Source organism: Sus scrofa, chromosome 5, assembly GCF_000003025.6.
Source record: "Sus scrofa isolate TJ Tabasco breed Duroc chromosome 5, Sscrofa11.1, whole genome shotgun sequence".
In the NCBI taxonomy this organism is placed as follows: domain Eukaryota; kingdom Metazoa; phylum Chordata; class Mammalia; order Artiodactyla; family Suidae; genus Sus; species Sus scrofa.
Window position 1 is genome coordinate 97,016,461 of NC_010447.5, and position 23,360 is coordinate 97,039,820.

Genomic DNA, 23,360 nt, shown 5'->3' on the forward strand with positions numbered 1-23,360 from the left:
GCTTCATTCATTCATTCAATAAATACGGAGTGGGGTGAACATCTGTTGTGTGTCTGGTACTATTCTAGATAACTTGAGATACAATGGGAAGCAAAATTTACCTATTCCTTGATCTCTGGTGTACCAAATGCAGAAAGGAGTTTCAGAAATACTACTTCATTCTCCAGTTTCAATGAAGGCTACAGATGTAAAGAAATTGTGAGGATGGACAGATTATAATTGTGTGGACTATTACATTGGAATAAATACGTAATGCATGTTTTAGTCAAAATAAGATACCAAATTTAATTTTGTGTTGATCCACAAAGGCATTGGCCTTAGGTTTTATAAGTTTTCTTTGGCTGGTTACAGTGTTAATTTCAGGAGGGTGGTAAACAATGCTTTTTCTAAGCATTGATAGCATTCTTTTAAAGTGCATATTCTCTGTTGTATTCATGCTGAAGTATTTAAGACAAAACTGAATGGGGGAGAGTATCAGTGCCCCATCTTTATCATCTGCCCTCTGCAGACCGCCTTTTATGATCCCTGACAAAAATCATGCTGTAAAGCAGAAATTGACTTAACACTGTAAATTAACTACTCTAATTTAAAAAAAAAAAAAAGGAAAGAAAAAAAGAAGAGGAAATTTTGTAGAATATTGATGGCGTGGTTACAAAGGTAAACACAAAACAGATTAGCAATTCATCAAAGCATCTAGCTTAATGATAACCCATGTAATTAATATTGAGCAGTCTATTCCTTAGTCCCTTCTACTAATGAACTTGGTAACTGCTGGGTTACCCTAAAAGACCCACTCTGTAGACTTACTCACAACCGTATGTACCTTATTCTGAAATTTTCTCATCCTTCTTGATCCCTTTTCCTTGTACAGAATGCATTTTGGTGATTATATAGTATTAGCTTTACAAATTATTCATATTGATGACATTTTGATCTCTTATTGTTTCTTTTTTCCCAAAAGGTTTTGCAAGTCGTGTTAACTTTTTCTTTCTTCAGACACATCAAGAATAGAATATATGCAGAAAAGTGATCTTTGGATTTTAATTTGTCTGGAAGAAACCAGTTAATTTTCAAAATAATCATGTCGTATTCTTCTAGTCCAAAAAAATGTTTTGAATGACATTCATCAAGTTTAGGATTTATTCAGAGTCATTGGTTATATATAACACAGAATTATTGGCTGCTATAATAAATCACTCCATGAAATTTTTCTTAATTTAGTTTTAGAATATCTGAATTCAGAGGGTATTATCATATATTCTAATTTTAAAATGTGGTACCACATTTTGAGTTTCTTATGTAGAAAAAAATACCAATATGATATTTAGAAAATACTAAATAAGCAATTATAACATGTACTTTACACTTGCAAATTTCAAGGAAACAACACTGATTTATAGGAGATTTAAAAGAAGGATTAAAAGTATTCATGGCACTGACCTTGACATTTAATTAATCATTGATTTCTCTTGTCTTTTAATTTCTTACAAGTGGATAATAAAATTCTATAGATTTGGATATACTTTAGGGTCAATAATAAAATACTAAAATAACGATGGATTTTTAACTATAGCAAAAATAATTATCTACTCACTGAGTTCTCATATTCTTATTCCTCATTTTCCCCCTTTTTTGGGACTTTTGTTCAGTGCATTCACACACAGTTCTCTGAAGTATATAAAAATAACCTACCTGTTCTATATTCCTAACAATGATACTGAGAACAGAAAAAATCTTTGAAAAAATAAAAAGTGCTATACAGATATGAGATATTATCATATCATTGTTGTCCTTTATAGAAAAAAGCCGCCTTGACCTTGAGGAAATGAAGAAAGGATAGATTTCCTAAAGATACTGCATTGCACCCACTGCTATAGAAGGCAAACTCATTTATTAATTAAGTCATATCTCTGCATATATCTATTCAGGACATTACAGATTTCAGAGACCTGTGGACTTTTCTAAGTCAGCACAAAAGAAAATATAATAACCATTTTCTCTAAAATGACCTGTAAATAGATGTGCCTTCTATTCACAAAGGAAAATTCTCTTGAGATTTAAAAGCTCATTTTCAAATTCCTATTTTCAATAAAATATACCACAGGAACACACTGACAACAAAAATCTCTCTCCTGCTTGAAAGTTGAGACCAACTTATTTATAATCAAATAAATATTATAGAAATATATTCTATTTGTTTTCACATCACGGAAACCAAAAAGGGTCTCTACATACTAGATTGTCTATTTTCAGTTAATACAATTAAATCACAAAATATATGCACCATTGACCAAATCGATCACCTTTATGATTTTAGGAAACATTGTTTTAAAGGATGTTGCTTTACACCTTGAATAAAATAAAGACTTACTTGGTAAGATAAAATAGAGTAGATTAGGGTCATACCTCCCACTTAAACTTTTTTTTTTTTTAATTTCTGAGTTAGAAAACATAGAAAGTTCTGAAAGTCAATCTGGATCAGAAGTGAAACAGTGAATTAATATTTAGAGCAACACGTAGTCCCGACTTCCCCTCACGTTGTCATATCACTTGCAAAAACACATTTAACTTACTCCAGGCTCCCTGTTTTAATTATGTTTCCAAAAATCAGGGCAGTTTTTTTTGGCACTATATTCGTGGACTACCTTCAGATTCCTTTTACCTTCTTATACATGCATTCAGTTAACAAGCATTTATGGAGTACCTACTATGCTCCAAGGACACTGTTCACTATTGAGGTAAGAAGAGATCCATCTATAGTTCCTCTTGGGAGCTGGCTTCAGAGGCATCTACCTTGTCTTTAGAAGAGCCCTAAATTTGGTTTAATACTTGGCAGGTGTCATCTTGAAATTCTTAATAATTTTTGAACAAGGAATGTCACATTTACACTTGGACTGGTCTCTCTAAATGGTAGCCAGCCCAGTCCCTCTAGTTAAACTTAGAGTCAGTCACACATCCTGACGTGCGAACACGTCAACATACATATGGGATAATTTTTATGGACACCCAGAAAGAAAATTCCTGTTTGCCTTAGAAAATCAGAGAGCACTTCAAAAAGGAATCACTCGTTCAACAGTTACTTATTAAGCAACATCTATGTGTTGGGTACCACTCTAAGTGCTAGAGAAAGAGTAGAGAATAAAACAAAATGAAGAAATGAAAAATCACGAAGGTTACATTCAACTCAGCAGAGCCAAACAATAACACAGAAACAAAGTTATTATGTGAGATGGTAGGAAGTGCTATAGAGAAAAAGTCAGTCAGGAAGTAGAATAAGGGGAAGTAGGAAGCTTGCAGTTTGAAACAGGACTTCCAAAGGTGGCCTCACTGGAAAAATGACTTTTGAGATGAGATGACCAGCAGAAAGAACACTGCAAGTGCAAGAGGAAACAGCAAGTCAGAAGGAAGAAGTGACATGACACAAAAGTGAGCACTGTGAGTTCAAGGAGGGGCAAGACAGCCTATGTAGTGGGTGTGCAGTGAGTTGGGGGACTTGGAGGTTGGGGAATGTAGGGAGGTTCAGAGGCGGAACAGGTCTTATAGGGAGCTGTCAGCCATTCTCAGGGCTTTAGTTTTTATTGAGTGAAACGGAAAGCAAGTGGCAGGTTTTGTACAAGTAACATGATTAAGCTTATTTTTTAATTGGAGCAAGCTGGCTTCCATGTTGAAAACAGACTCAAAAGGCACAAGTATGCAAGCAGGCAGAACGAATTGAACTCTATTTAACAATCCAGATAAGAGATGATGGTGGGTTTGGCCAGAGAACAGAAGTGGCGTTGGTGTGAAGGGATCAGATTCTGTCTATCTTTTGTGCTAGAGTCATCAGAATGTTCCTGCAGCTTGAAGGGAGAGATACGAAAGAAGAAGAGGAGCCAGAGATGACCTGAGTACGTGGGAGGATAGAGTTATCATTTATAAACATGGGAAAGACTGTGGAAGAAGCAAGGTGATTTTATTTTTTTTCCCATTTTTTTGAAGTTTATGGAAGTATAGCAGGTAGTTTCTGCTGTACAAAAAAGTGATTCAGTTATACATGTACACACATCCCTTCTCTTGCAGACTCTTTTCCCACATAGATCACCGCAGGAGAGTGGGTAGCGTTCTCTGTGCTACACAGCAGGTCCCCGTTGGCGAATAGCTCACGGCGCATGTGCCAATTCCAGCGCCACGTCCAGCCCCCCATCACCTGTGCCCTTTGGTAACCATCAGTTTTTCAAAGTCTGTGAGTCCGTTTCTGTTCTGCAAATAAGTTCATTTGTGTCCTTTCTTTAGATCCCACATATAAATGATAGCAACGCTTAACACTTGAAAAATCCTGCTGAGGTCATTTGTTACGTGTCTGCAGCCCCCACTAGTCTGTAAGAAACTCAAGGCTAGAGCTATTTTGAGTGTCTTTGCAGCCCCAAAGGCTTACTCAGTACTTCCCAATGTAGCTGGCCAGTAAATGTTAATGAACTTTAATGGTCAGATTACTCAGTGTGTCGTGAGTTACAATCCTATTGCCCTTTTAGGTTGTCTGACTCTGTACTCAATAGTTTTAACTTCATTAGACTCTCATAAATATAATCTGTCCAAACTTGGTTGGTAAACAGTATCTGCTAGTTTGGTTAGTCACTGCCACCCACTTCTCCTTTCTCTAGGAACCGGAATGAGAGATTTTGGAAGAACAAATACTTCTTTAAAAGAATTTCCTTGAACCAGAAATTAAAAAAAAATCCTAAAATAGAAATATTATCAGATAATCCTGTTTGTTTAATGTTTGCGACATTTGTTTAATGTGTGTCTGCCTTTATTTTCTCTTTCTGATCTCAGGGGAGTGATTCTTCAGGGACATTGGAGCCCCTGGCAAAAAAACAAAACAAAAAAATCTAATATTTTTACTGATAGAAGCCTGAAAAGAAAAAAAAAATTTTATACTACCTGTTATGGTTCATTGTTTAACCTCTTCTATTACTTTTTCTTTATTCCTTTTTCTATTGAAATCACCCATCAGGTGAAAGAGAACAGTGGCATATTTCCAGTAAATCTATAAATATTTATTGAATGGGAATGGATTTTCACACTATATAAATGGTAAAACCAGGGAAAGCAGAAGCTATTCCTTGAAAAATCAAATTATTTTAAGATTAAATCTTTGCTAGTATTCTGAATATCTGGAACAAAATAAAAGGCAATACTTTTGTACAAGAACATTTGTAATGTGAAGAGAAAGTATGTAATCATTGTTGAAAATTATTAAAGGTTATTACTAATTGCACTTGAGGACAGTAGACATTCTCCTGTATGTCTGAAAAGATTTATGGAATGAAACATGCAGAACTGCTCACTTCTTTAATTAATAGTTCATCATGGTTGCACATTTTATTTCAGGGAAAAAGTAAGACTCTCTACAGTGTCTTTATCAGAAAATTGGTATCATAGATATGTAAATGTATGCATATAAATAGCATTTAAATTATTATATGTAGTGGAAGTAGAAGATACAATATTTTAAAATCATTCATTTTATGATAATTTTCTAGGATATAGACACATTATATACAATATAAATCAGATTTTATAACTGATATTCTAGTGTAAGTTGTTTACTATTTATTCATTTATTTTATTTCACTCAGGAGGAAATGCTATTTTTTTCATTTTGAAATATGGTTTATCACTATTTAACTCCAGAAAAGAGAAAGAATGAGAAATAAAATAAGATTTAACAACAAAGTCATTAATTTTCATGTTGCATTAAGTATATCACTACCTAGTGTGTTTCTAAATACCACTAAATGAAAAATGGCCTGCATGTGATGGGGCCACAAATTTAAAGCAACTGAAATTATAAGAATTTCTTCTGTTAAAAAATACAGTAGGTTTTGAAAAGTCCACTTCTACAAGAAAATTCGGTAAACATTACCAGTAACCTCAAAATGAATTATCCACAAAATAGACACAACATTGAGGGGTTTATTTTTCGAGTCTCTATGATATAAAGATACTGAGTTTTAATATATACTTTTGTGTCTATTGATGTTTGACTTTCTGGTCTAAACATTTTTTTTCAAATCCAAACTGCTTGGGCTATTATTGGATACCTGAAAACTGTGCATTTAATTAGCAATTTGTACTATGCACAAGAAACAGATAATCTTGCATCCTATCATACCAATTTATCACACATTACATATTTATCTTGTCATGTATTCATCCATATTCATTAAAAATACTGCCAACCTCATTTTTCCATCTTTCAATTTTGGTCTATTTCAAAGCCAACCAAACCTTTTTCTAGTATACTTCCAATATTTCTGTTCAATCTGTAGACTCTGTACCAGTCTTAGGTTTTTCATGAGAAAATTAAGATTTTTCGGAAATATTACCTATCTTTCTCTAGATTAAAATATATGAGTCCCAATATCACAACTATAGCTGGTGGGCCTTCTCTTTCCCTGGGCTTCTACAGGAGCCCAGGGAGATTCATGTGTTGCCAGGCGTCCTCTTATTTTCTGGGCATATACGTTTCCTTAAGCCCTCTACCACCTCCACTCCATAAACTCTTAAGGTATAGGCTAAGTTTACCCAGTTCACTTGTGCCACTCTTTTTGCAAGACTGGCAAAGAATGGCTTGCATTATACTTGTGAATGTGAGCATGTCTTGCAGCTCTTGGTTCTCAACCTGAGACCTCAACCACAGTCCACACATAGGCCAGTTTTGAGCACTATAATTTAGTGTCTCCTTCACATCAAAACCATGCATCGAATAAATTAATTTATTAATGAAAACATGGATGAGTCTTTCACTTGGGATCTTGTACTCAGACGAAAAGGCAATATCCTTTACCTTATAAAGAACATTTTTCTGGAGACCTTCTTTGCAGAAAAGAGGTATCTTGGTAGCCTGAGACCATCTAATCTTAGGAGATCCGGCTTACAAGATGAACTCTTAGAGTGCACCTGGGAACGTGAATGATACACTAATTTGAAACTTCCTTAAATGACAAGAGTGACTCATTGTACCTGAACTGTTTGCACAATTTGCTTTATGCTGAAACCCTGCTCTCCTTTGGAGATTCTAGATTTTGCCTATGTGCTAGGCAGAGGGTGCCTACGTGACCAGTCCTTAGTAAGAATCCTGGACAATGAACAGAAGTTCACTGATGGATAAGGTGTGTGCTGTGTGACTCCACTAGAAAAAGACGTGAAAGTTGATTCACTTATATCCATGTACGTTTTCCCTTCACTGATTTTGCTTGGTATCCTTTCACTGTAATACATCCTAGCTATGAGTAAAATTACACATTGAGTCCTGGGAGTTCTTCCAGTGAACCACTGAACCTAGAATGGTCTTGGAGACCCTCAACACACTCCCTGGAAAGGAGATTTTATTTCAAGCCAAGGGCTTGCGTCTCAGAAGTGATGCTGTCAATACACAGAAATGTATTACCTTTAGCCAAAATAGTTGCTTTTCATGTTTACTTGGGTAATCGATCTCATTACTTGCTTACAACTATTTTCAGTGGCTACTTTTATTCCATTCCACCGTTAGATAAATCACTCGATCAGCCTAAGCACACTGGATTTTTCAAATAATATCTCCTATTCCTCTCTATATCTTTGCTCATTCTGTTCCCATTTCCTTGAGTACCTCTTCCAGTTCTCCCACTGGCAGAAGCCTAATTCTTTAGGGGCTTTGAGAGACAGAAAAGGAGAGGGGTTAGCATGTGGTTTTAGAATTAGATGGTCTGGACTCAAATCATGCCACTTACTAGCTATAACCCCGAGCAAGGTTCTATAGCTCAGTTTCATTATTTGAAATATGCATGTAATAAAAAGTAAACCTGTAAAGTAGGAACAAATTTAAGATTAAATGATTCAATATTTGTGACGTGTTTAAAGCTATACATAGGATATTGTAAAAGAATATTATTTATGGATCTATAAAATAAATTATATCGGCTTCATAAATGATTTCAAGAATATGTTATACTGGCTTCCTAATTGCTCTGAGAAACATACGTCGTATGCCAGTGGCTGAGACCATGGAGTAGGGGTAACAGAGTAGACTGAGAGAGGAGGGTTTGCATGTCTTGGTAATTGACTAAACTGGCCTCCAGTCTCCTGGAGCAACAGGTAAAATGGTTTAAGTTGTTCTATGCTTGATAGTGGGAATGCCTCCTGATAGGGAGGGCACTGTTTTAAAAGGCCTAGTATAATTTTACATGAAAATTTGTCTAACATTACCAATAACTTCAAAATAAATTGTGAACAGAACAGTCACAGCATTTAAAAGTTTGCTTTTCAACCTTGAAAATATACTGAGTTTTAGTGTTTCCTTTTGAGTTTAATAGTGTTTAACTTTGAGGCATAAATGTTTTCTCCTCAATCCAACCAACCCAGCAATGGTGCTTGAGCCTTCTGGACTCGGAAGACTCAAGGAAAAAGTAGAAAAAACATCTTGGCATCTGCCCACACTTCCTTACACGCTGCCCTTATAAGTGCCCCATGAAGACAGTTCTTGTACCTTTGTGGTCTTTCAGTCCACTGACCTCCTCACATCCCCACTATTCATATCTCCCACCTGTCTTCTTCTCCTTTTTCACTCAGATTCATGATTCATAAGTAAACTTCTTTGCAACCATTCTTACCTCGCCCTTAATCTTAGCAGCCAAGTATATACTGGCTCTGTTGTAGCTGAAGTTTGCTGGAGAAAATGTAACTGTTCAGGACACTATAAAATCATGATCACTGACATAATCAGCCCTCTACTTCCTGGCATGGCTGGTGGCTTTCTGGTAAAGTCCCTCTAGCATGGGGAATAAGATTGTGTGCAGGGTACTGTGGAGTGGAGGAAAAGTGAGGAGGTACTTTTCCAGGAACCATAAAAATGGTAATAAATAATGACTATGTAAATATACAAATGTAATGAATATGTAAATATGTAAACATGTGGAGTTAGCAAAAGCTCACATTAATCCTTAAACCAGTATGTGAAGGCGGGAAAAAAAAAACAAAACAAAACAAACAGAATTAGGAATTAACCTGAAGCTGAGCTCTGGATCTACTCCAGAGAAGGGAATTCATGTCTGGCTTCCTTCATGTGAAACTGAATTTTGTGTTTGTTTTCATCCTCCAACTCTGGGCTGTGAACACGAGTAACTCTAATTTAGAAGCTGTTGAAAATAATCCTTTCACAAGTCTTTTATCACATTGTCTCCCAAGAGTTCCAGCCATTCCCTACAACTCTTCTGGAACCCTATGTATGCGTAATTGGAGAAAATACCAAGGAAACATTTTTTTCTCTTAAATATCATTGTACTAAACTTGGATTTGAGGTACACTAGTTTTTCTTACCTTTTGTAAAAGCCATGAAATGTCATTATGACTTTATAGTATTATTTTATTTCAAACCTAAACTAACTGGGTGTACTACAATTCAATTCTGGTACCACCTGGAGTTAGCAAAGACCCCATAAATTAAAGGGCACAGTCCCCCAAAATACCGATCTTATTTCAGCTGTCAGCCACAATTAAGGGGTCATTTGGGCCACCTGTACTTCTGACTGACTAGCTATACATTTGGAGGTTCCCATGACCCCCACAGGTTTGACAATTTGCTAGAATGGCTTAGAGAACTCATAAAAGTGCTGTTCTTATGATGATGGTATCATTACAATGAATACAAAGCAAGAGGACCAGTCAAGTGAGGAGGCTCAGAGGGTGAGGTCTGGGAAGGAAGAGCAAGCTTCAATGTCCTCTCCCCATGGAATCAGGGCATTTCACCCTCCCATTATATCAGTGGTATTCACCAGCCATGAAGTTTCACTGAGTTTCCATGCCCAGAATTTTCACTGCACTTTCCTTACAGAGTCACAATTAATTAAATCATTGACCCCTACAGCCAACTAATCTATGACAAAGGAGGCGAGGATATACAATGGAGAAAGGACAGCTTGTTCAGTAAGTGGTGCAGGGAAAATTGGACAGCCACATGGAAAAGAATGAAATTAGAACACTTCCTAACACCATACACAAAAATAAACTCAAAATGGATGAAAGACCTAGATATAAGACCACACACTATAAAACTGTTAGAGGAAAACAATGGCCAAACACTCTCTGACATAAATGACAGCAACATCTTCTCAGATCCACCTCTTAGAGTAATGACAGTAAAAACAAAAATAAACAAATGGGTCCTAATCAAACTTAAAAGTTTCTGCACAGCAAAGGAAACCCTAAATGAAACGAAAAGACAACCCACAGAGAATGGGAGAAAATCTTTGCAAATGAATCAACTGACAAGGGATTAATCTCCCAAATTTATAAACTTATAAACTGCAGCTCCATACCAAAAACACAAACAACCCCATCAAAAAAACGGGCAGAAGATCTAAACAGACGATTCTCCAAAGAGGACATACAGATGGCCAAAAAACACATGAAAAGGTGTTCAACATCACTCATTATTAGAGAAATGCAAATCAAAACCACTAGGAGGTACCAGCCAGAATGGCCATCATCAAAAAGTCTATGAACAATAAGTGCTAGAGAGGGTGTGGAGAAAAAGGAACACTACTACACTGTTGGTGGGATTGTAAATTGGTGCAACCACTGTGGAAAACAGTATGGAAATTCCTCAGAAAACTGAACATAGAACTACCATTTGATCCAGCAATCCCACTCCTGGGCATCTATCCAGAGAAAACCATGACTCGCAAAAACACATGTACTCCGATGTTCATTGCAGCACTATTTGCAATAGCCAAGACATGGAAACACCCTAAATGCCCATCGACAGAGGAGTGGATCCAGAAGATGTGGTACATATACACAATGGAATGTTATTCAGCCATTAAAAAGAACGAAATACCAGCATTTTTTGCAGCATGGATGGACCTAGAAATTATCATGCTAAGTGAAGTCAGCCATACGATGAGACACCAACATCAAATGCTATCACTGACATGTGGAATCCGAAAAAAGGACAGACCGAACTTCTTTGCAGAACAGATGCTGACTCACAGACATTGAAAAACGTCTGGTCTTCGGAGGAGAGGTAGGGGGATGTGCTCGGGTTATGGGATAGAAATCCTGTGAAATTGGATTGTGATGATTCTTATACAATTACAGATGTGATGAATACATTGAATAATTAAATAAATAAATAAATTGAAAAAAAAATCATTGACCACGTGATTGAACTCAATCTCCAACCTCCCAACCTCCATGGAGGTTAGAACTTTGGCTGATATCACGTGGCCCAAATCTCCAACCCTTTAATCACATAGTGGTCTTTCTGCAGAGCCCTACCCCATCCTAAATCATCTGTTAGTGTAAGATCACTAGGGGCCCTCTATGAGTCACCAGATAGTGTAAACCATCAGGGCTCCCTATAAGTAAAAAAAACTCCCACATTGAGGAAATCCAAGGGATTTAGTTGTCTCCTAGGAAACAGCAACAAAATCCAGTTAAATTCTTAATGGTAACAATGAGATGCTGTTTTTATACTAATAGATATAATAATAAACAGATAGTATATGTGTATATGAATCTAATACTGACAGTACGTGTTTACTACTGTTCATTGGTCCACGGTTTATATAAATCGAAGTGCCTTGATTCACAGTTCCATCCCTCACTTCTGCCATCTCTTGAGGCACTTTCTTAGATTCAGTGCCTCAATTTTCTCATTTGTACCTCAATGCTAATTATTTGGTACTTATCCTATCCTCCTGCTTATTTCAGTGCATTTAATGTCACAGACTTAGTCTTACTCATTTGCATATGCTTTCTAGTGCCTTGCACATGGGAGGTCACCCATGTATGTTCCAGGATTTTCATGGATCCTGAACCCAAAGATGTGACCATTATTTTGTACTTTAGTTACTTCAGTTATCTTCCTTTGGCTCAAAAGAGGGGAAAGATTTAGGAATTAAGGGGAATTTTAACAAAATTCTCTCCCAAAGCAAGAAATGGGAAATCCAACTCAAATTGGCTTAGGCAAAATAAAGACTGTAATTTCCCCTGCAACTAAACAGTCCATGGGCGGCCCTGCCTTCTTGGATGCTTTGCTTCAAGGCTGAAATATCATTTGATCCATGTCCTGGTTCATCTTCCCTTAGGGGTATCTTCATCTCAGCTTCAACAGACAGCTTCCACTAGTTTCAACCATTTCGCTGGTGGTCCTAGGATGGCCGTAGAGAGACCTCAATTCTTCATACTGCCACTCCAGGAGAAGACTGAAAGAGTTTTTCTTTTTTAGAAACTCCAAAGAACATATAAGTACAGTCTCAGATTAGATCATCTGCCTATCCCTGAGTTAATCACGTGGTTCAGCAGAGAATGAGGTATGCCATTAGCCTAAGCCTATCATATACTACTCTTAGAACTGGGCATCCAGTCCACCCCATCCAAACCAAAGTTAATAAAAATGCAAAGTGTGAATTCCCCAAAGGAGAAAGGTTATGGTTGTCTGATGGCCTGGGTGCTGATGGATGCGGTGAAGGCAAACCACAAATTTTCATTTCAGCCACTGTCTTGCAGATGTCACCTTCATTCTTCTATCAGGGAGACAAGGCTACTTCCCAATGTCTTTCCTCCCTCACTTCCTTCTTTTTTTCTTCCTTCTTTAATTTCTTCCCTCCTACTTTTGTTATTTCTTTCTTTCATGCTTTCTGCCTCTGGCTTATTGCCAAATTTTACTCTATCCCTTCCTTCATGTCTCACCCTCATTATCTCTTTCTCTTTAGTTATATCTGGATTCGATTGCATTTCAGAAATTTTGGTCATTAATGAGGGTATTGAATTAATAACCAACAGATATTTATTGGGCATAGAGTTGATTCTTCTTACCCCAGCGTGATTCACTGTGAAGTGAACTGCCTTCTGGAAGAATTCTTCAATTGAATATATCTCTATTTCAAGGAACTCAGATTAAACCCATCAAAAAAAGTTTTATCATGACCCCAGTTTTTTAAATTGAACTGCCAATATGCAGACAAGAGAGTATTCTTGACCTTGAATACCTCTTATCTCACAGTGCAACTTGCTACATCATCCCAAAGATGAATCAATCTGTTTTTAATAGCCTGCAACTAGAATTCTCAATTCTCCTTAGTCATATGATGTTTACAAGACCATTTGATTTTAATATGCAGTTGTTTGGTCAGAGTAAACATTTTCTGACCTACATCCTCTTCTGTATAGCTTTCTCAGCTGGGGAGGAAATGTTACCATGGCAACATGTCAGCTGTTGCCACCTCTTCATTGCTTCAATTGTCTATCTGGAGACATTTATAATTTCCAAACCAACTTACAGTGAAGTTCAGTGGCAGTACAAGTGACTTCAGCATCCTGGTGCCTCATGAAATTATGTGTAGAAACTCTTGAATTCCTTTAAAATTGATTTGTAGTCTCACGTGGAAAGTTAACCACATTTTAAATTTCACTAAATTTCTATCTCTTGTTTGATGACTACCTTTTCCAAGAAGAAAACCCCCTCTGAGACAGTGTCATGAGTCTTGTCCAAAGAGAGTGGCATTTGATATGCCATTCTTTAAACATGTTTTTCTGGCTAAAAGGCATCAGTTTCTTTGATCTCTTGACTTTCATTTTATGTTTATCACTAACCTTAGAAATTCTCTTCTTTTCTGCTTGTGAGCTAAATGATTCATCAATTCTAAAGCCCATACATTTCTATTTCTATCCTGTATTTCTTATTTTTTATTTAAAAAAAAAAGTTACATTACTGTTTCTTGGTGCCTTCTAGAATAATTCTTCATTCGAACATTCCAACTCACTAATTCCTTCTTGAGCGCTTTCTAATCTTTCCTTTTTCATACTGATTGGTTTTTACTTTTGATCCCTAGTTCTGCTCATTCCTGTGCCTCCATGTTTTACATGGAGGGGGAAGCCCACTGTCTGCACAGCATGCACTTTTACTTCCATAGAACCCAGGAGAAAGGTGGTGTATTTCAGAGCAGCCAAACGCGTGCTAGTTTTTCAGATACAAAAGCTGGAGTACTTAGACTGACTGCAGAGGCTGTCAGGCACTAAATGTTTTTTGAATCAAAATTTGATTAAGAAATTGAAATTAAAATAAACTATATGATTATTTGTAACAACCAAATCCTAAACAAGCTTGGCTCCTTTTTTCCAAAAAAGGCACTAGACTTTAGAAAGGTTGACCGTATTTTGTTTTATTCTATCAAATGTTAGCGCTTCAGGATCTGGATTAGTTTTATAAATTCTATTAATCAAAAGTCACATGCTTTTCAAAAGGAGCACAAGTCTTTTTTTTTTTTTTCTTAAAGCAGAAAGAAATAATGACTTGCATTTTCCTCAACAGAAAAAAAAAAACCCATGTTATCTGCTATGCTTTTCTCTGTCCATATTCTTTTGCATCTTATTATCTATCTTATTTTTTTTGCTGTTTCACTTGACACATTGTTCTCAGCAAAGAGAGAAAGATGTCAGATACAACACATTCTTTGTAGATTCTTATCAATACTGAAAAGACATTGAGAATTATTTCCTACTTCCTTTTCCTTAAGCCCACAGTAACATCTTGCTGTCCCTGCCTAGAGAATTTCCCACACTGAACCCTTAACCTGAGCTTTATTTATGCTTTTTCCCCCTTTACAATGAAAACTCAGTATGTGGCATTAAAAGAGGTATGAAAGAATTAACTTCAAATTATTTTTTCTCACAATCCTAATTCTATAAACAGTTTTCAGAATAAGTAAAGAAGGTTGGCAAACAGCTGGTCAGCAACTTCAGAACATTTGGATTCAAATGGATTCAGCTTTGGCAAACTGTGGTAGAGACCAACACAGGTACGGCCAATTCCTGTTCTCACTTCTATATAATTCTTAGCTGCACTCATGTCCACCTATAAAGACTACATCCCCTCACTCTCTTACAGCTAATGTGCAACTAGCTGCTAGTCAATTACTGTAAATGGAAGTGACGTTTCCCACAACTAGGGAATGCCCATAAAAATGAAAGCTCATGCCTTCCCTGTTTTTCATTTCCCCTTTCTAGCGATCAGGGGTGGGGGTTGGGATGGTGAACGACCTTGTGCGCTGGCTGTGGATACGGGCAGTATTTTAAGGTGGAAGAGCAGCAAAATAGAAAGTCTCTGAGTCCTTAACAGTGGAGATGGCATACCAGCCCTGGAACAGAGACACAGGCTATGAATTGAAAGAAAAATAAAGCACCTTTTAAAGCTACTGTTGTTTTTAGTCTCCTGCTATAGAGCTATAGAGCTTAGTTTTTTGTTTGTTTTGTTTTGTTTTTGGGGTTTTTTTTCAGAGCTTAGTTTTTATTCTAACCATCACCCATAACTTACCGCCAAAATTTGGTGTTAGAGTTTATATGGAGAGAGTGACATGAACAAGTTGCACACATAAGCAACTGTCTGTTTCACACCTACAACAGCAATGAGCAGTATCAATGGACATAAATGAGAACGACCTAAAGGTTCCAGTTTCACACCCATTCTGTGTGTGTTTTAGTGTGTGTGTGTGTGTTTATGAGTATATGGGTAGACATATTTATAGTTCTTGGAATTATGTTAAAAGTTTAAGCTAGGACAAAGATAACTATAGTTCTTAAGTTTGGTATAGAAATGTCATTTTACATGTGAGCTTTCAACTTTCTACAAATCTGTTCCTAGGATTTTAGGAGTGTATTTCACATTCACAAAGGTGTTTTTAACAGTGCCTCCTAAGTTCCAAATTTTATTAATGACTGTGTTGTGTGAATTAATGCTTATTCTTAAGAAAAAAAAAAAACAAAACAACACCTAGACTGAATAATGATTGATTGTGTGTATATGTAAACGAGGGTTAAGAAGTTTAGGATATTGTTACCAATCTATATATTGAATATTCTTCCACAGTAATTACATAAATTATCTCTGTTAAACTTCACAACAAACTTTTCTAGTGGGTACCCTGATGGAGATAAGAAAAAGGAGGCCTGGAACCATGAAGTAACTTGCAAAGTGTCCTGCATTTAGGAAATAAAAAGATCCTGGATTTAAACAAGCAATCTAGAGACAGAGTAACCTCTGCTGTTTCTATACTTTGAGGGTTGTATCCATTCAGCCATTGGTCACAGGACTTTTTGCCAAGTAAGTCCCTGGAGCAAACTGTCACATGCACAAAAGCTCCTCTACTTATGAACAACGCAGATTATGAAAGGTTATATCTAAATTTCATATGCTTATATATAAGCTTATGTCTAAATTTATATGTTTATAATTTTGTAGAAATACTATGCCATTTTGTAGAACTGTTAGTACCATTTATTGCGGGCAGACAGAGATGACATAACTTTTGTTCTGAAAAGTACGTTCAAATCTACAAAAGTGCGCTGGCTGGAGAAGTCTGTAAAATGAGCAGCCTCTGACTATGCTGTTTTTAAAGAATAAAGTAGAGGCTGCTTGGCTAGAACGACCTATCAAAGAAACAAAGGCATTTAGATGTAGGACTTGGACTTGAGGCAGAATCACATTTAATCAGAATTCCCCTTAATCATGAGCATGAAGAAGCATAAGTAATCCTTTATATGCTAGTATATTGAACAGTATATTCCTTTAAACTACTTCTTGGTAGTGTATTAGATATTTGAGTTGGATATATATTTAAGTAAATTAATATTTGAATTAGTATTCAAATAAGAATTCAATTATCTCATTGAGCGATTAATAAAATATGCAAAGACTTAGGAATGATGTACATTATCTTTGGACACCAAATAAGTCACTTAATAGTTGTGAGAAATGGACCAAAAAAAAAAAAAAGGCTTTTTGGCTCTTTGCTTCTAAAAACCTCATTTAATAACACCTACTCTCAGGAACATTATCAATATTAAGTGAGATAAATTACGCAAAAGCACCTCATACTGCGCCAGATCCATAATACTTACCTAAAAGGCCTCTACCCTTGCAGGCTCCCGCCTTTCCTTCTTGGTGACTCCTACTCATAGGTAATATAGAGTGCCATTCTTAATTCTTACAGCTTCTAATTAATCTTAACTCTTCCTTTTACTACGAACCTCTAAGGGCTCCCTCTCCACTGGATCCCTCCGATTTTAGTCAAGCATGGGCTAAGCAGTTTGGAAAGAGACAAAAAGGCATAATGAGATAAATGCTATTTCTCTTACCTACTGTGCCTAGAGATGAGCTGCTGGTGTTTCCGAATCTGTTGGCAGACCCGAGTCCCCTTCATCTTGTTGCTCTTCCACATGGTTGAATCAAGTCACCACAACCTCTGTATTCCAGCCTTTAGGAAGAAGGAGAGTGAAAGCAGAGGGCACAAAACTCCACCTTGAGACCTCCAGAGGTTGCAAAGGTCACCTTCATTCACATACTATTGGCTACGGCTTGGTCGGTCATACGGCCGCCATCAGCTGCAAGAGACGTTGAGAGATGTAGTCTCCAGTTGAGTGGCTATGTGCTCAGCTAAAATTTTATCTAAAAAAAAAAAAGAGAGAGAGCGAGAATAACCTTTAGGGGCCAATTAACAGTCTTCCACACTTCTCAACACTTATATCTAATGAAGATTCTTTTACCTTAAAAAAACAAAACTAAGCAAAGCGTTTAGGGAACACAATTTGCCACCCAAACTGTACCTGGCATGCAGATTATCTCAAGCTTAAAGGAATCGAAGCCCAAAAGATGTGGGAGAAACTCAGGAAGACCTATTCCAAGAAGAGAACTATCACCACAGACAACTATAGCATGAAGACGGTGGGTAGACAGAGAGGAATCTGGCAAAGTCTGCTCGTTAAAGTGTCTTTCTATATCCCATTGTCTCTGTATGGCCCGGCAAACATTTATCATACCAGTGCTTTTCCACTTTTGTGTCAGTTGCCTGCCTCTTCTTTGAGGCCCCACACTAGCACCCCTCAAATCTTCCTTTGCCTTGAGCTGAAGCTGGTATTTAAAGTGGAAGTTTCTGTCATTTGGGTGAGTTAGTTCTCATGGTCCCTCCCATGTGTATATATTCATTACATTTCTGTTACTGAATTGAACTTGGGTCCACTCACCCACCGTACAGCAAAGCCAGTTTACGGACGTGAGTTTGTGGTAAAGGAAAGTATAGCATATATTGCAAGCACCAAGCAAGGAGAACGGGCGTTCAAGATCTGAATTTCCTGATGGCTTTCAGGGTTTTTAAAGGCAACACTTGGGGTGAAGACTCCAAGGTGCGTGAGTTTCCCCGGATTGGTTGGTGGTGAGGTAACAGGGTGATGTTCTGGGAATCTTAATCATCAGCCTTCTGGTTCCAACCTGTCTGGGGCCTAATGTTTGTGCTCAGCTTGGGGTCGCTATACTCCACCTGGGTGGGGGTCTTACTTTCTGCAGAACACCTCAAAGGTGTGTGTCACACTATTTTGTATATCCTTTGAAGAGGAACTAGGACTGTTTTATCACTCAACTATTGCCACCACTACTTTTCATGCTTAACTGCTTTTCCTTTGTTTCTGCATTCTCTCACTTCTTTAATTAGTAATTGCTTGTGCAGGTCTTTGGAACTCAGGGAAGGCCTAGGAAACTGAAGTCTTTTTCCTACAAAGAAGAAATGAAAGACACAAAAGGTCTTCAGCACCTAGGAAGGCCCCATAGCGTCTGCTTGGTTTCAATCCCCCATTTTCTTTGAAAATCCTGAATCTTGAGGGGAGCAGAGCTGGGACAAGAAAATAAAATTTGGACATAAAATTTTAGACAGAGAGGTTAATCATAACCTCAGCAGGGAAACTCAGTTTTAGGGGGATTCATTTCCACTTTGTGTGACTCTTTTTTTTTTTTTTTTTTTCCTGCTGATCTGTCTCATAGCAATCTAAGTCTTAGACCAGCCAGAAGAACATAGGAGAGCAGAGGAAAATTGCTTCCTCCCTGATAAAAATTAAACAAAAATATCAAACTCCTGCCTTTCTTCTACTTTACTTTCTAGCTACTAACTTACCTCATTGTCCTTCCCATTTGAAGCCAAGTGTCTCCCTCATTCCTAAAGCGATCTGGCAATCCCCATCTCACTCTTACTTTATAAAACCAAATACCTCCTACCATAGTTTACATAGATTATAAATAATAAATATATAAATGATATATTTATCTGTGATTACTTTAATCGTTCACTGAAACATAACTGTGGAGCAAGACATAGTTCTGGGGTAAATTATGCCATGGTACTCTTATTGGGGATGGAGAAAATAAAACTAACACTTGGTTAATGTTTTCTTTTGCCATTTCATCAAGGACTAAGAGGGCAGGACATTGTAATTCCACGAACTCATGATTATAGAGGCAAGGCAAGAACACCAAGGTGTGATGGTCCATTTAATTTATCAACTTGATTGGGCCACCAGGTGCAGATATCTGGTTAAACATTATTTCAGGGTGTGTCTGCGAGAATGCTTCAGGAAGAGATTAGAATTTGAATGGATGGACCGAACAAAGCAGATTCCCACCCCTCACCCCCAGTGTGGGTGAGCGACCACCAGTCCTTCGAGGGTCTGATTAGAACAAACAGGCAGAAGAAGAGGGTGTCTGTGCTTCCTCTGACAGGACCTGAGACCTCAGTCTTCGCCCCTCAGTGCTCCTGGGTCTCAGGTCTTCAAATTACAACTGGCATCTAATTACTGGCCTTCCTGGCCTCCAGCTTGCAGACGGCAGGTCACAGGACATCTTAGCCTCCATAAATACGTGAGCCAATACCTTACGCTGGGACCAGGAAAACGTCCTTCTACCCTTCTAGACTCTTCTGGATGTTCAAGAATTAAATTAGCATGAGACAGATGAACGTGAGAAAAGTCAGATTTTAATTCATATATGCAGGAACGCCACATACATGAGTCAGAGACCCCACCAACAGGAGAGGTTCAAAGACAGAAGATAAAACAAGGTGTATGTGCCATCCTGAGCGAAGGAAGGGAATAGGAGCCCGGGGCCTCCAAGGACAGCAGGCTCATTCACAGGATAAGAAGAAAAAAGAATGCCTGGGAACTAGCTGTTTACTCTGCCATACAGATGGGGCCACTTAGGTAAAATTTATCTCTGGTATAACTTTTTCTTAGAAAAAGCCCCAGTTTAAATTCTAGGTAGTTAAGGGAGCAATGGATGTTTCTTTAGAGCCTATAGGGTCTTCACTGCCTTTAACTCAAAATAATCCAAATGCTCAAGTGACATATTTTAGAGAGGTCTGTTCTGAACCCCTACAGTTATAATAAAACTCATTTACACAAGTATGTAGACAGATTAGCATTTGAATATATATACATATTCTCTTATTGTTTCTGTGGAGAAGCCTAACTCGCATATAAGGCAAAAAGTGCTCCTTTTCCCTCCTTTGTTTCTCTAGCGTCTAGTACAGTGTCTGACACAGAGGGGACATTAAGCAAATATCTATAGAAAAAAATAGAGCTACATAACTGATCACATATTTATCTCACTGGTTTGACTTTTCGGAAGCTCAGAGTCACAGCCTACTTTTTGCAATTGTACACGACCTACAATACGTAACACACATGCACACAGACTTTCTTCCGGCAAAGTGGCTTGGTGGCAAGCAAGGGTGTGCTGTAAGTCTTAGGTTCAAAACACAGTTAATTCCTAAGGAGGATCCTTGAGAGATTTCCTTAAGCTGTTAAGGTTTCAAGATTCTCCTCTGTGAAATGCATACAACATCATGTACTTCAGCCTGCTTTTGCAAGGCAATCATATAAAGGAACTTAGATACCACAGTACTACTCACTGGTTCTCTAATCCATTCAGCTATTTGGTCCCGTGTAAAATTCATTTATCTCTTATCTTCTTTAAAATCGTAAACATAGTAAAAATGAAGAGACTTTCCCTTTTGAGAGGTGTCCTCTTCACAACATGGTTCTTTTTACAACAGACTATTAAACGCACTGCAATTTACATGGAAGGATTACAGTCATGGAAGCATATTTGTCTACACAATGTGCCTCTATGACACTGGTCCTTATGCTGTCACATCTGGATTTTTTTCCCTCTCTGATTGGAGATATATGGATAGCCAGAGTTTTTAATAGAGTGAGTAAGTTGGGTTAATTTTTCTAAGTTTCTTAAGCTCAAATAAAAAGAATATATGTGGAAAAAATCTTATGGTTTACATGAGATATGATTATATCATGCTATTCCATATACATTATCTTACTATTCTATTCAACTTAAACTGCTCTGTGGACTCCATAAAAAAGAATTTCCTTTGAAAATGTATTACGCCAGCTATCTTTAAAGGAGCATGGTGATATTTAATGGAATTTTCAATCTTGTTCTTAATTTTGACGGTAACAGAGGAAGTTGTGATTCTAGAATTACCTAAGCAACCTGCATTATCATTGCAATACACTTTGAAAACTCCAGGTGCCTGGGTCATTATTTCTGTCTGTTTCATTTTGCTTAAATCCTACTACATACACACTGTTGCAGGCCAGCAGAGTCACATAAGCACTGTCACATGCTTTTCGGTTGCTAAGGGCAACACTACAGATGGCAAACACTGGCTATTACACATCACATGTTATACACACAAACACATGATCGTTTGAAACAGCTTAAAAGAGTCAAGGGCAGTTTGCCTCTAAGTGTTAGGATTTTATATGCCATGTGATTGCATGACCTTTAAAATACCATACTGAATCCAGTTAAATAAAATAATTCCCTCTCTGTTATTAGGAAAGAAATTAATTACCCTTACGACTAGGCTAAACCTCATTTCAAAGACAATGAGAAACATATGAAGTATGTAATATACAAAATTATGTGTAAAAAAGGATACAGTCAAGTTTATACCACATTTGAATTTGTAATTGCTACATCTCTGCATAGTCTCTTGTGTTATTATGCATGCCGTTGTTCTCTTGATATTACTTTGAATAAAATGTTTCAGAATTGGGGATCCCACATATCTTTTATAAATGCTGCCTACTGGAGATTCATAAATAGATATACAAAAATATAAATGTATGTAAGTAGATGTCATTTATTGCATAAATATACACATATATTAAATCATATAAATATTATTAACTTATAAATCAGTGGGCTTTTTTCCCAGAGTGAAACACTATTCTTTCCTGGATCAGAGTTTCTCAGTGCTTGGCTTTGTCTGGATTTTGTTCTTTCTGGACAGCTGTCAATCATTTTGGTGAACAAACTAGAACAGATTATGTTGGAAAGAAATCTGAATATGATTTTCATGCAATGACATTTGAGTTTCACGTTAAGTCTCTATGGACAAAGAGAAATGAAAACTGAAGCAATTATTCAGCTAATTAAAATGAGAGAGAATGAAGCACATCACCTAATCCAACTCACTGAGGTATCGCTCGGTTTTCTCATTGCTATGGCAGACATGAAACAATCATGCTGCTAAAAAATAAAATCATCTGAAATCTCTAAATATTTAGGGACACAAAAATGATTTTAGTTTTAGGGTGTCATTTATCTCTCTACGTCTGTGTTCTCCATTTTTTGGTGAAGTCAAAATAAGACAGATTTAAATCAAAAATACAGATTTCACTGTATTTCCCATTGACTGGGAGTCTAATATGATATGGATTTCCTTTTAACCTTTCTGAGTCTCAGTTTCCATATATGGAAAACATGAAAAAATAATCACGCAGGGGTTTGGGATATTTACATGTAAATATATTTTTAAATAATACATTTTCATATAAATATGTGTTATTGTTAGGTGCTGGTTTATCATTAGGGCTTTGCCAGAGGCAATGTCCATTCAGAAAAAAAATGAGATCAAATTGAAATGAAAAAAAACAAGACGAAAACAAACAAAACCCCACAAATTAACAGCAATAGCATGTGAGTTTTTAAATAAATATATTGCCTAAGAGCATTATCTGGACTACTATCTAACTGATAAGTATGCATGTTTATTTGTCTTTATATATATATAGTTGAAGGCTCTACCTCAAAATATAACAAAGCATGTAAAATAAAGATAGAATAATTTTCTCAGTCACTGTTTTACAGGGAATGATAATATCATTCAGAACTCTCTTAGAAACCGTGCTTTTATTTTACCTTGTCTATCCATGTATCATTTTCCATATGAGCTCTTCACTAAAACTAGGAAAATTGAACAATTTAATGACTGTCATTTTACTAATCCACATGTGCTTATTTTAGCTACCTGAATTGCAAATAATGGGAACAAAATATATATATTTAAACAGTTGATTTATTTACTCTGAGAATAATATCTCTGAGAGAGATAATGGTTTTAGGAGCTCACCCACCCCTGTCACATGCTGCAGATATTATCAGTCACATTTATAAATAAGACAGTTTGAACAAGATTGTGAGACAACTTGGAAGA

At 36.9% G+C, this 23,360-nt stretch overlaps 2 protein-coding genes across 9 annotated transcripts in view; one reads left to right on the plus strand and one right to left on the minus strand.

Moving 5' to 3' along the window:
* Positions 1 to 9,924, plus strand: part of TSPAN19 (tetraspanin 19) — a 33,235-nt gene extending 23,311 nt beyond the window's left edge. The window contains exons 10-11 of one of the 2 annotated variants that reach the window (XR_002344281.1): positions 962 to 3,435; positions 3,818 to 9,924. Coding sequence is in view for 1 of the 2 variants with exons in the window: in XM_021092799.1 (XP_020948458.1) it covers positions 962 to 1,030 (69 nt within the window). In the remaining variant the exon portion in view is untranslated. Of the gene's footprint in view, positions 1 to 961 lie in introns of both variants that reach the window. The other variant, XM_021092799.1, reaches the window with a different exon arrangement.
* Positions 1 to 23,360, minus strand: part of LRRIQ1 (leucine rich repeats and IQ motif containing 1) — a 292,539-nt gene that overhangs the window by 215,281 nt on the left and 53,898 nt on the right. For 5 of the 7 annotated variants that reach the window (XM_021092795.1, XM_021092786.1, XM_021092789.1 and 2 more), the window contains one exon: positions 17,158 to 17,455. In XM_021092795.1, the coding sequence (XP_020948454.1) occupies positions 17,158 to 17,240 (83 nt within the window). In that variant the 5' untranslated portion in view covers positions 17,241 to 17,455. Of the gene's footprint in view, positions 1 to 17,157; positions 17,468 to 23,360 lie in introns of all 7 variants that reach the window. The other 2 variants (XM_021092787.1, XM_021092788.1) reach the window with 2 other exon arrangements.